Consider the following 14,112-nt stretch of genomic DNA (forward strand, 5'->3'; position numbering starts at 1 on the left):
TACTTTTCTAAGAATTTGCCCACTTCTTCCAAGTTGTCCATTTTATTGGCATATAGGGGTTGATAGTAGTCTCTTATGATCCTTTGTATTTCTGTGTTGTCTGTTGTGAACTCTCCATTTTCATTTCTACTTTTGTTGATTTGGTTCTTCTCCCTTTGTTTCTTGATGAGTCTGGCTAATGGTTTGTCAATTTTATATATCTTCTCAAAGAACCAGCTTTTAGCTTTGTTGATTTTTGCTCCGGTCTCATTTGTTGCTTTTACATTTATTTCTGCTCTATTATATGATTTCTTTCCTTCTACTAAGCCTGGGGTTCTTGAATTCTTCCTTCTCTAGTTGCTTTAGGTGTAGAGTTAGGTTATTTGTTTGACTTGGTTCTTCTTTCTTGAGGTAAGCCGCTTTTGCTATGAACCTTCGCCTTTGCACTCATTCTACAGCGTCCCATAGGTTTTGGGTTGTTGCGTTTTCATTTTCATTTGTTTCTATGCATATTTTGATATCTTTTTGGATTTCCTCTGCGATTTGTTGCTTATTTAGCAGCGTGGTATTCAGCCTTCATATGTTTGAATTTTAAATAGTGTTTCTCTTGCAGTTGACATCTAGTCTCAGCGTACTGTGGTCAGAAAATATGCTTGGAATGATTTCAAGGTTTGTTGAATCTACCAAGGCCGGACTTATGGCCGAGGATGTGATCTGTCCTGGAGAAGTTTCCATACGTACTTGAGTAAAAGGTGAAACCCATTGTTTTGTGGTGAAATGTTGTATCGATATCAATTATGTCTAACTGGTCCATAGTATCATTTAAAGTTTGTATTTCCTTGTTAATTTTCTGTTTACTTGATCTATCCATAGGTGTGAGTGGGGTAGTAAAGTCTTCCACTATGACTGTGTTATCGTTAATTTCCCTTTCATGCTTGTTAGCCTTTGCGTTACATATTGTGGTTCTCCTATGTTGGGTGCGTATGTGTTTATAATCGTTATATCTTCTTCTTGGATTGATGTTTTGATCATTATGTAGTGAACCTCTTTGTGTCTTTTCACAGGCTTTATTTTAAAGTCTATTTTGTCTGATATGTGTATTGCTACTCCTGCTTTCTTCTGGTCTCGACTTGCTTGGAATACCTTTTTTCCAGCCCTTCACTTTCAGTCTGTATGTGCCCCTTGTTTGGAGGTGGGTCTGTTGTAGACAACATAAACAGTGGTCTTGTTTGTGTATCCTTTCAGCTAGTCTTTGCCTTTTGGTTGGGGCACTCGACCCATTTACATTTAAGGTAACTGTTGATAAGTATGATCCTGTTGCCATTTGATTTGCTGTTTTGAGTTTGATTTTATACAACCTTTCTGTGTTTCCTGCCTAGAGAAGATCCTTTAGCATTTGTTGAAGAGTGAAAAGAAGAGTTGGGAATAGATGTCTCTACAGTATCTTCATTAGTCCGAGGTAATAAGAAGAAGCATGTTAAAGCAAGGGGTAATGTGGATGATCAAAACTCTGACTTTCATCCTGAAACTTGAGGACAGAGTGTATTTTCAGCCTGCACAAGTTTAAATGTGCCATTCATACGAAAGCCTTCTACTATCCAGATAGCTGCTGAAACAAGTGCCCCAACTTGAAATGATTTCTCTTCTCCATCGTAAATATCAGTTAGACCACAGGAGCATACTGTGATACATCAATCTGCAGCTGCTTTAGGTGTTGTTGTTGTTGTTTTAATTGAAGAGAAATTGCTTTACAGAATTTTGCTGTATTCTGTCAGAATTCAAAATAAATCAATCATCGAGGCACATATATCCCTTCCCTCTGGGAGTACCCTCCCATCTCCCTCCCCATCCCACAATCTAGCTTGAGCATTTGTCATGGGATTTCACATAGCAGCTGCACTAAATCAAATGGCTCTAGTGAAAATTTTGCAGCTATGTCTACTTCTGTTTCTCCGTACCGCAACTTGTGTCCATTACAGAACAGTTAGTTTGGACCGAGGGTGGAGCCTTCTACCTTTCCAGGTTGGTATGGTAACATGTCAGCCCATGACCGTCCTTTTCCTAAACTACAACAGTCAGGCAATTTAGTTTTCCCAGTGCCAAAGATCCCTGATACATCTGCTGCTTCTCTTTCAAGATGCACTCATCAACCATCTTCATTATTTGAAAACTGTCCTAATACAACTGATGTACCAAATGGGTGTTGGATTATGGAGGATACCAAAGTGTAAAATTAATGTTTGGAGATGTCAACAAATTCCTACAATTCTCTTATTTGAAGAAAAAAGTTACATATTCATCTTCATAGGGCCAATTTCTATTTTGGAATAATTAAGAGTAAAATGAGTCTTTCTTTCCGTGCCTGACTATTTTACTCTGCATAATATAAACACTTCTGTGCAAGGTCATAAAATAAACACTACACTTGCTTTCACTGAAACCCACAGTCAGTTGATTGACTTCATTGCATAGAAGTGAGCAGACCCATGTTTGGTTTGGTAACAGTCCTGAATGTTAAGAATATGTGTATAGAAGGGTGATCAATCACTTTTATTTCAGGAACCAAGTAGACTTATTGATGTGATTTTTCTGTGTAAAAATTCTTTAGCAATGACATTTTGCAGGTTTCATGTTTTTGGTTACTGTTTATGCAAGCAGCCTTTATTTTAAGTTGATGTAGAAGTAAACACTGGTTGAACATTGCCCTTCAATTGCTAGAAGACCAGTGACTTTATGATGTCAGCGCTACTCTTCAATTGCTAGGAGACCAGTGACTTTGTGATGTCACAGCTTTTTGACTTTGAGAACCATGCTGATGGTCTTGAGAGTTTATCTCTGTACGCCAGCCAAGCAGCATTTGAAGTTGGAGTGTGTAAAGTCAGACAAATGAGAAAAGTATCTGAAGAAAGATCTCTCTGAGATGGCACACATTCCTTCAGAAATTCAAGATGTGCCTCGTAAAGATGTATCAAGTGGTTCCAAAACCTCCATTGGATCGTCTTCGTGTGATTACACACTTACTGGGGACTCAGTTTTGAGATCTATGATTGAAGAATATGCTTTCCAGGCTTTGTCTAAGGAAGCTGGGATAAAAAGGCCACACTACACATTTTCTGTCTCTGAAAGAAATGAGTTGAATGATTTTCTTTCCCTCACTTTTCCACAAAAACTCTGGACTATAGTTGAAAGTGATCAGTTTGAATCTATTTGGTGGGATGAGAGTGGCACTTCTATAGTGATCAACGAAGAACTCTTCAAGAAAGAAGTCTTGGAAAGAAAGGCCCCTTTCAGAATATTTGAAACTGATAGTATGAAAAGTTTAGTTAGCCAGCTTAAACTTTATGGGTTTAGTAAAAAGCGACAAACTTTTCAAAGATCTGCTTCACTCCCTGACTTTCTGGAAGAAGAAAACAATGTCTCTGTTTTGAGCAAGGTAATCCAAAATTTCCACTTACTGTCAATATGTAAGATTAAATCATGTGACTTAGAAAGCATGTTCACATATGTAGCAAAAACCGAATTTAAAATTGAGATAGCAAACTGTTGAACACGTTTTATTTTTTGAAGTTGAGAACAGCTGGAGGTTAAAATATTTGATACTTAATACACTCTCCTAGCAACTTGAAATCAGATACATGTCCTCAAGCTACTTTAAGTGGTATTTACTGTATATATACAACATATTTTTTAGTTGAGGAGCATACTTATTTTTAACATGTAAGGTGTTAAAACTACTAATGGAGGTGTTGTCTTTGATTCTATTTAATTGGCATCATTAAAAGAATACACTTTTATAGTTTAACTTTGCTTGTCAGTTTTACCTTAGTTTATAAAAAACTAAATAATTGTATCCTTTGATTTTAGTTACAGATCTACCATAATCCAAATTTCAAAAGAGACTATCCCCAACTTTCAGGAAGAATGAAAAGAAGAGTTGGGATTAGCAATGTGTTTCCGAAATCTTCACTAGTTCCAGATTACGAGAAGAAGCATGTTAAAGCAAGGGTCAACACAGATGATCGTAACTCTGGTTTTCATGCTCAAACTAGTGGAGAGAGTCCATTTTCAGCTTCCACCAGTTTAAGTGTGCCTTTCCCACAAAAGACTTATACCAGCCAGATAGTCCCTAAAACAAGCGCCCTACTTCCGCGTGACTTTCCTTCCCCATCAATATCAGTTAGACAAAGAGAACAGAACGTGGTAGATCAACCTGCTGTTTTAAACCAGTTGAGCATTTTTAATTGGCACTTCCATAGCACCTACACTCAAGCAAATGGCCACGTTGAGGACTTTGCTACTACCGCTACATCTACTCCTCAGAACCACATCGTATCTCCATTATGGAGCAGTTCTTTTGGACTGATGGTGGAGCCTTCTACATTTCCAGACAGGTATAGCGATATGTCAGCCCATGACAGTCCTCTTCCTAACCAGCAACAGAGAGGCAACTCAAGGTCCCCAGTGCCAACGATCGCTTATACACCCACCTCCTCTCTTTCAAGTCAATTCATCAACGATATTCCTTATGTGAAAACCATGCTAATTAAAACTGACCTATCAAATAAGTATCAGCTTATGGAACCTAATGAAGATTAAAATTTACGTTGGGAGATGTCAACAAATACCCACAATTCTTGTATTTGAACAATAAAGTTACACGTTCCTCTGCACAGTTTTGTTTTCTATTTTGAAACAATGAAGAGTAAATTAAGGCTTTATTTCAATGTCTGGCTATTTCTCTGCACTCTTTTATAAACTCTTCAGTTCAAGAAAACATCCGTTAGGCATCCTAGGTAAATGGCACCTAGCCTATTGTTTCTAAGCAAGAAAATGAGAACAAAGGGAAAAGAGGTAATGGATGTAAAGTGATTTGGGAAATCATCCCTGCTGAAATGAATGGGTGTCTAAATGAGGATGGTACGGGTGAAGGAACACATACAAATAAAATCAAAACAAGTGCACCTACACAGTACGAACCTTAGTGCGTTCACAGTTACATGATATTCTATTACGTATCGGTAGAGTCTTAAGATAGAGAAGGAAATGGTGCCCCGCTCCAGTATTCTTGCCTGGAGAATTCCGTGGAAAGGGGCTCCTGGTGGGCTGCTGTCCATAGGGTCACACAGAGTTGCACACAACTGAAGTGACTTAGCAGCAGCAGAGTCTTAAGACATTAGACAGGAGATTGTCTTCATTCTAGAAATTCATTTCATACTTGAAAATATAAATATTGTAGCATGTCCAAAATTAGGAGAACCGTTATACCATCACTGTGATACCAACGATTACAGGACATAATCAGTGACTGGACCATGGCCAGCACAAGATAGGTATTTTACAAGTGGTACTGTATAGGGTCATTTTAGCTCTGCTCTCCTTAAGGCGTACCTTTATTCCCTGCCACCATGATTCCACCCTATATTTCCTAATGCATATTTAGATTTTGCTTATCTGTTCCCTCAGAGACAAAATAAATTCCTCTGGTGATTGCAGCACCTCAGGATGGTTAACAAGTTCTTTGAAGACATGATATTTGTTTTCCGTAGTAGTTTCAGTACCATTCTCTTACACCGTCCTTCTGGAGCTACAATCACACACACTGCTTTCAGATGTGCTAAGCCCCTTCTCACAACTTTGCCTCAACTCTTTCTTGGGGTTGGAAGGAACCTCTGTTCGCCCTCCTACCAAGGTGAGCATGGATATCAGGTCTTCAATGTGTTTTGGGTCTACCCTCTTTTCTTTGTGTATCTTTCACATCAGCTAAAACGTGTACTTACTGAATTATCAACAAGGAAATGTAATCACGAATCGAATGCTATATACATTACTCAACAACATCCTATAACCTGCACTATTATCATAATTGACCTTTCCTACTTACTGAGAATCTTTTCCCGGTTGATAAATATATATCTTATATGTCCATGAATGTCAAATGTGGGAATTCAAATTATAAAATGATTGCTGCTCTCATGAAGTTTACAGTCTATAAGAACCCATACTAGTCATGTTGTTTCAGGCCCCAGTTCCCTAAAATTCAGTAGTAGTTATAGAGATATTTATGAAAAAAACAAACAAACAAAAAAGAATCATTCATTTTAATTCTCTAGAAAAGTCATGGAGTAAGGAGGGATCAAAATCAATGGCTGATCCTTCACATAGTTCACAATGAAAGAAGATGAGCAGAGTGTCTGCCAGTTGGACCCCCCAGACTGTCATGAACACTACCTAGAAATCTTGGCAATCTCCACTTTGTGGCCATTTCTTTAGACAGTGGTGGCAATATCAAGTCATGGCCCTGTTTTGGTATGGTAACCCACATAGGACAACACCAAGTTAAGTTCACCGTTCTCATGTTTGGGGCTAATGCAGAGTGAAAGCTGTGGGCTATTTGTGTAGATAAGGGAGGTGTCCAAACAGCACACGCTTTTTCTTTCACTGAAAACTTTCATTAAATTTGGCTGAGAACACTATACTTTAGAGAGGTAAGCATTTTGCAGCAATTGTAAGAGTTATTGAAATCGGTGTCCTTAGTTATCCTTTCAAGCGCAAAGTCCAATGGTCTGGTTTTCGATTTCAGGCATCTTACTATGGAGCCAAATTTGCATGCTTTGAGAAATAGCACCTTAAAAGCAATCACATCTTCTATTTCATTGCCGTGTACTGATTATTCCTGCTCACTCCCTTTGATCTTCTTTTCCTGTTCTGCTTTGAGGGGCAGGTCCTTCTCAAAAAGAATAGGATTAATTCCCTTAGTGCTCTGTGGTAACTTGGAAAAGGCATGGATAAGGACATGCAATATATTATGTGGGAAAGCTACTGTTTTTGTTCCCTCCTGAAAACATAGTATTAAATTGTACCTCAATTGTCCTACCACGGGAAGCCTGGTTACATGATGCATTACCTTGGTCATCAATTCCCATATGGCTTTAACATATCAGTACCTTTAATTCTCAAAAGCTTATAGAGAAAGTATCTCAATACAGTAGGGAAATATTATACATGAGTTCAGTGTTCTTTCCCGTACTTATTTATTTTATAATTTGTGCCTAAAATAGTAAAAGTGAGAACAAAAATTCAAGTGAGTTAACGCAGTGAGTTAAACACAGAAGATTGAGACAAGAAGTAGAAAAATTGATGGGAGAAGATCAGAGGATGAAATTGGGTGCTTATAATGGAACAAGCAAATGTGTAACTGCAGGGCCTAAATAGCTCAATATGACTTCACTATTGTTACCCTACAAATTATTTTCATTTTAGCAAATCACAGAATAGTCTTACATGCAAAGTACTTTAAGATCCCATGGAATGCACAACAAAGGTATATCTTTTAAAGCATTCTGATTTAAAATGTCGCTAGAGACATATCATTCAAGTAGAAAATGATTTCCAAAATTAAGCCTAGAGACAAGTATCAGAGAAACTTTGGGAAGTTCATAGGTGTCCTCCAGTGAGTCCTTGGGTTTTCTTTTCTTTTTGTAATTGTGTTTAAGCATACAAGATCGTGACTGTGCTTGTGTGTGTGTGCATCAGATTAAGAATGTGTTTGTGAGTGTATGTCTGGGCTCTCTTTTGGACTTTTATGTTAGAAATTTCAGCTGAAGAAATAGTTCATTCAAAAATACAGCCAGGCACAAATTAAACTGCCCATTCAAAACTCTTCTTTCTCCTTTCAAAGTGCAAGACAAACGGATGCGTCAAAGGTTGAAAGCATTTCAATAATAACCAAGCTCCTCCGCCCAAACATAGTTAAAAACTATGGTACTCTCCCAATCAACCCAGCAAAAGATGCGTGGGACCTTAGGTATCTATGATGTCTGGCAATAACAAAACACCCACCCTCTAATACGGCAGTACTCAAGAAGGCCATGTAGAGGCCTGCAGTTTCAACCAGGCCTTCCTGTAATAGGATACGACCTTCCTATAGGAGGCTGCACACTCACCAGTAATGAACACTCTTAGGCATCAAATGAAACTAAGGACGAAACCTGGAATTCTCTTCCCACATGGTGGAAGTCCCCTTCCCCCTTCCCAAGTGGATGTGATAGACAGTTAAAATAAAAGGAAGTTATAACATGGCTGACATTCTTCTTACATAATACCTGAAATGTCCAAGCCCCACCACACTACTAAGCAGCTGACTATACAGGTCTTCTGGTCTCAAATCTGTGTGACAATCATCACATGAGAATTTTATGAATATTTGAGATGCATTGATAGTGCGGATCTGTAAAGCTAAACGTCTTTGAGATCTGACTCAAATAGGAAAACTGTGTACTCCCTGTCTTCAGTTTTATGGGGATTTCACATGCATTCACACACTTCCACAATGCTCAACCTTCATCTGAAGACAAGAGGAATGGTCTATTCACAGAGAAGGCCAGCGGTAAAGTCAAAATGGATCCAGTTTCCTGCCTACATCCCTGCTCAGTAATGTAACCGCTTGTAAGCATTCCTAAGGGCGACTAGGATACACAAGTCAAAGATGCTTCTCCCAGGATTACAGAGTTGGATTGAGAACTGTAAGTTTGTTTACCTCTCATCCCATTCTTAAGATCACAAACCATAACTGTTAACCCATCAGAAGATGGGCAGCTCTAGCACATATTTAGAGACAATGCCTGCTTCTGCCTAAGACCAAGGTTGTAGATCCAAGTGGCATATAGGGTACGGTTTCCATCTCAGGATACCACATGACTCCCCAGGGATTCTCCTTCTCTGAAAGCTCTCAAGAGATGTTGTGAGAGGAATATTTTGAGGGTGGAAAACAAGGAAACCGACAAGAGTTGTGTTCTTTCTAATTGTCCTCAGTCTCACTTTTCATCCCATGTATAATGACAAAGTCTCCCAAGCACTGCCAATACCAATTTGTTGATGTTCTTCAGCCACTCAGTCTTGTCTGACTCTTTGTGACTCCATGTACAGCAAGAACCCTGGGTTCCCCTGCCTTTCAAATCACCAGTTTACTCAAACCCATGACTTTTGAGTCAGTGATGCTTTGCAGCCATCTCACCCTCTGGCATTCCCTTCTCGTCCTTCCCTCAATCTTTCCCAGCATCAGTTTCTTCCCAGTGATTTCACTCTAGGCCCTAGATGGTCAATATATTGGCTCTTCATGGTCAGCGTCAGAACTTCCGTGAATAGTCTGAGTTGAACTCCTTCATGCTTGGCTAGTTTGAACTCCATGCTCGCAACGGAACTCTCACACATCTTCTCCAGACCCACTACTGCAAAGCATCGATATTTTGGCACTCAGTTCCTGGGGTCCTGCTCATTCCGCCATACGTTACTCCTGAAAATCAACTTTGCCCATTCGGATCTTTTTCAGTAATCACTCAGCTTATTAACATGGTGTCTAGACTGGTTGTAGCTTTTCATCCAAGTGGCAAGTGCCTTTTCGTTTCGTGGCTGAAGTCACTCCCCGCAGTGTTATCAGAGGTCAAGAAAGTGAAACCTGTCACTGAGTCAATTGTATCCTATTGCTAGATCTCAAAATGTTTGGACCACATTCCATGGTCTTATTTTTAGTGTTCGTTGGTTTGTGTTTAGATTGAGTTTTAATCCAGCTTTTCCTGTCACCTCATCAGAAGGCTCTTTAGTCCCTAGTGTTTTTCAGCCATTTGTGTGTTGTCATCTTATAACTAAGGTTATTCACACTTCTCACAGTAATTCTGTTTCCAGCTTCAAATTCTTTCAGCAAGTTATTGTCCATGGTATACTCTGCACAGAAGTCAAATAAGCTGGGTGACAATATATAGCCTCGATGTATTTCCTTCCCTATTTTGTACCAGTCCGTTGTTCCTTCTCCAGTTCCAACTGTTGTTACTTGACCTGCGTGCACCTTTCCCAGGAAACAGGTATGGTGGTCTTATATTCTTATCTCTTTAAGAATTTTCCACAGTTTGTTGTGACCCACACAGTCTAAGGGCTTCCCCTGTGATTCAGATGGTAAAGCATCTGCCTGCAATGGGGGAGGCCCAAGTTCGATCGCCGGGTCTGGAAGATCCCCTGGAGAAAGAAATGGTAGGCTACAGTCCATGGGGTCGCAAAGAGTCAGACACAAATGAATGACCTCACTTTCACATGCAGTCTAAGCCATTAACAGAGACAATAAAGGAGATGTAAATGACTTTATGAAACACCCTTGTTTTTTCTATGATCCAGACTCCAATTAAGGTTTACCTATTAAGATTAAATGACTAACTACACCTGCCTGCTCGCTCTCTCTCTGTTTCAAGTTGTTGCTGCTACTGCTGCTAAGTCGCTTCAGTCGTGTCCGACCCTGTGCGACGCCAGAGACGGCAGCGTACCGGGCTCCTCCGTCCCTGGGATTCTGCAGGCAAGAACACTGGAGTGGGTTGCCATTTCCTGCTCCAATACATTTAAGTGAAAATCGAAAGTGAAGTCACCCAGTTGTGTCCGACTCTTCACGACCCCATGGACTGAAGCCTACCAGGCTCCTACGCCCATGGGATTTTCCAGGCAAGAGTATTGGAGTGAGATGCCATTGCCTTCTCCATTTTTCAAGCTATCATCTACCAACTGTTACATTCCTGGGCACTTGCCATCTTCTTGTGGGCTCTCCTGGTGGCTCAGTTGGCAAAGCAACTGCCTGCAATCTGGAGACCTGTGTTCACTCCCTGGGTCACGAAGATCTCCTGCAGAAGGAAATGGGAACCCACACCAGTACGCTTGCCTGGAAAGTTAGTATTAAATTATGACCATGCCCATCTCTGACCTTTGACACCCACTTGAAACAGTTAAGTTTCCAGAGCAGAAATAAGGAATCTGTGCTCCGGGAAAATGTCGGGACAATTTGACAAATAGCTAGATATTTTCAGGAACGGACTTTTTGAGCCCAATATCTGTATCATCTTTTATCTGCAAAGGAACTATGTTTCCTCAAACTGATGACAATTCCTCATTAGCAGAAATTTCAGGAAAAATAACTCGGCTTATCTGCATGTTCGAAGTCAATGTTGTACCAGTTATGTGTGTATGCACGAAAGCTCCCATTAAACAGATAAATTCACATCAACTAAAGTTTGTTGCTTTACTGGCATGCATAAATGAATTGCAGAGCCTGCCTAGAAAGAAAATCAGAAGTTCTGATTGGGCAGATAATAAGAAGACGTTGAGAGCAACTCTCTTCATGGGGGCATCACAAATAATACTTCTATAAAGGCAACAGTTCCCCGAGCGCATCCAATGAATATTAGCAGAAGACCTTGCTCAACTATATGGGAACAAGACATAACTGGGAAGAATGGAAGGAAGATGGGAGAAGGAGGATGAGAGGAATAGAACCAAACCTGTGTCTTGTGGTGGGAGATGGAGAAGCAGGGGATAGACTGAGGATTCAGGTAAGTCACCTCAGTAAACTTAAATTACTTTTGACTGAAAGGAAGCAAGGTGAAGAAGCTGATGAAATATAGCTTGTCTAGAGTGAGAATCAAACAGAGAATGTGTGGTGTGGTCCTACATGTCCCAAACGGCTATGCAGGTCAACCAGTGTTCATAGGGCCTGGAAGATGAAACGTGGGGTTAGAAAGCCAACCTGGGAGTGAACTGCGTTTGACTACGTAGAGATGGAGTGATGGATCTGGGATGTCAAAGTGCATAGGAAGGAATGCTTTTTGAAAAATCCCAAACTGACAGAGAAGTGGGACCTTAGGGTTCAGTCACACAGAGGAGGTAACACCATTGAATCCTCCCCCTCCCCACCCCCACCCTTTCCCACAAGCTGAGACCTACTATCAGGCAATAGAAAACAACTAGCTAGAACTAACACTCATGCTTCTGCCACCACAGGCTAGAAAACGATCCCAGTAGGGCCATAAATTTTCTGCCTGTGGTTGCAGACTCTTTGTCTATGGCATACAAAAGGGACAATAGATTTCCAATGAATGAAAATATTCAGGCTCTGGCAGCACTAAAAGCAAATAGGAGTTATCCCAGATTAGAGTCTGACCTGTCCCTACTGAAGATCCAAAGTTATTTCTGCCCTCGTTTGGGCACACTTTCTCAAGAGGTGTAGCTGTGCTGTGGCTCGTGTTCAGGACCAGAACACTGACAGCAGGGACTCTAATAACATTCATTATACTGACCATGTTTTGCTACGCTGTGTGGCTGGTTCACTCGTTTTCTCACTTGTAGGCTTTCTCATTATTCTTGATTATTTACTGTTTTAAGATTGTTTACATCACATATTTTTTTTTATTGTTTTAATAAATTTATTTATTTTAGTTGGGGGCTAATTACTTTACAATATTGTAATAGTTTTTGCCATACATTGACATGAATCAGCCATGGGTTTACATGTGTTCCCCTTCCTGGACCGCCCACCCGCCTCCCTCCCCATCCCATGCCTCTGGGTCATCCCATTGCCCTGGCCCTGAGCCCTTGTCTCATGCATCGAACGTGGAATGGTGTTCTGTTTCACATATGATAATATACATGTTTCAATGCTATTCTCCCAGAACATCCCACCCTCGCCTTCTCCCTCAGAGTCCATAAAATTGTTCTATGCATCTGTGTCTCTTATTCTGTCTCGCATATAGGGTTATCGTTACCATCTTTCAAATTCCATATCATTTCACACCAGTCAGAATGGCTGCTATCCAAAAGTCTACAAGCAATAAATGCTGGAGAGGGTGTGGAGAAAAGGGAACCCTCTTACACTGTTGGTGGGAATGCAAACTAGTACAGCCACTATGGAGAACAGTGTGGAGATTCCTTAAAAAACTGGGAATAGAACTGCCATATGACCCAGCAATCCCACTGCTGGGCATATACACCGAGGAAACCAGAATTGAAAGAGACGCGTGTACCCCAATGTTCATCACAGCACTGTTTACAATAGCCAGGACATGGAAGCAACCTAGATGTCCATCAGCAGACGAATGGATAAGGCAGCTGTGGTACATATACACAATGGAATATTACCCAGCCATTAAAAAAAATACATTTGAATCGGTTCTACTGAGATGGATGAAACTGGAGCCCATTATACAGAGTGAAGGAAGCCAGAAAGGAAAACAACAATACAGTATACTGATGCATATATTTATTTTTTGTATGTATATAACATGTACTTTGTTTTCCTGAATACATTTGAATCGGTTCTACTGAGATGGGTGAAACTGGAGCCCATTATACACAGTGAAGTAAGCTAGAAAGAAAAACAACAATACAGTATACTAATGCATATATTTATTTTTTGTATGTACATAACCTGTACTTTGTTTTCCTGCTTTCTGTGCCTTTTGTTGATGTCGTTTCTTGTCATGTTTGTTTTAATAGGTATATATTTCTATGTTAACTGTGATTTTCTGTTGTTCTGTGGGAAAGCTCTTGTCATTTTTGTCAGATTTCTTTCTTTATTTTTTACGTGGCACTCTGCTCTAGTGTTGTTTTATGTCTTGCAAGTTATTCGCTTAGTTGTATTATTGGTTCTGTGTTCTTCCCTATTGTGATTTTTGCTTGTGTTATTTTCTTTTTTTGTTATTATTATTTTTTTCTTTGATTTTGGTTTCTTACAATTTGTCTGACTTCCTTTGTTTCCTCTGTCTAATCTTTTACTATGTGATCTTGGTTCTCTGACCAGAAGTTGGGCCTGTTCTTCTAGAGTTTCAGCACCATATCGAAGACCATAGAGTACCAGAGAATTCCTGGTTCCAGCGAATATTAATTGGTGAGAGTGTCTATGAAGGCTTCTATCGCAAACTAAGAACCAATTCCACTCAAAAGGCTATATTATCCAGAGCTGATGCCTCATGCCACACAAAAAAGCAGAACAGAAACACAAGCCATATCATCCACAGATGGACTGCCTAAAGTCAGACTAAACCCGTACATACCTGCAAAAGATACCACCGTGAGAGAGAGAAGTGTCAGCTGTGGAATATAGATGCCAGAGAATATAGTTGCCAGTCCCTCCCCCTCCAAGGACACAGAAACCACTGCACCAAACTTATCCAGTCAGGCTGCATTTGGAAGCAAGAACTGCAACCCTGCACCCTGGGAAGAAAAGACCATTAACATAGTAAGATAAACAAATGTGAAGAAAGTCAAGTACGTTGCAGGCAAAGAAACAATGTTAAAACACATGAGACATAATTAAAGAGGAAATAG

General features: G+C 40.1%; 1 protein-coding gene across 1 annotated transcript; it reads left to right on the plus strand.

Annotated features, from left to right (window-relative positions):
• The first annotated feature begins 2,765 nt into the window (after positions 1-2,765).
• LOC145537559 (heat shock transcription factor, Y-linked-like) lies at positions 2,766-4,649 on the plus strand. The gene is made up of 2 exons (XM_081568260.1): positions 2,766-3,412; positions 3,844-4,649. The coding sequence occupies exons 1-2, from the start codon at positions 2,900-2,902 to the stop codon at positions 4,573-4,575; spliced, it is 1,245 nt and encodes a 414-aa protein (XP_081424386.1). The 5' UTR covers positions 2,766-2,899; the 3' UTR covers positions 4,576-4,649.
• Positions 4,650-14,112: the final 9,463 nt, after the last annotated feature.

Source organism: Giraffa tippelskirchi, chromosome Y (assembly GCF_054371585.1).
Source record: "Giraffa tippelskirchi isolate mGirTip1 chromosome Y, T2T-mGirTip1v1.2.pri, whole genome shotgun sequence".
Classification (NCBI taxonomy): Eukaryota; Metazoa; Chordata; class Mammalia; order Artiodactyla; family Giraffidae; genus Giraffa; species Giraffa tippelskirchi.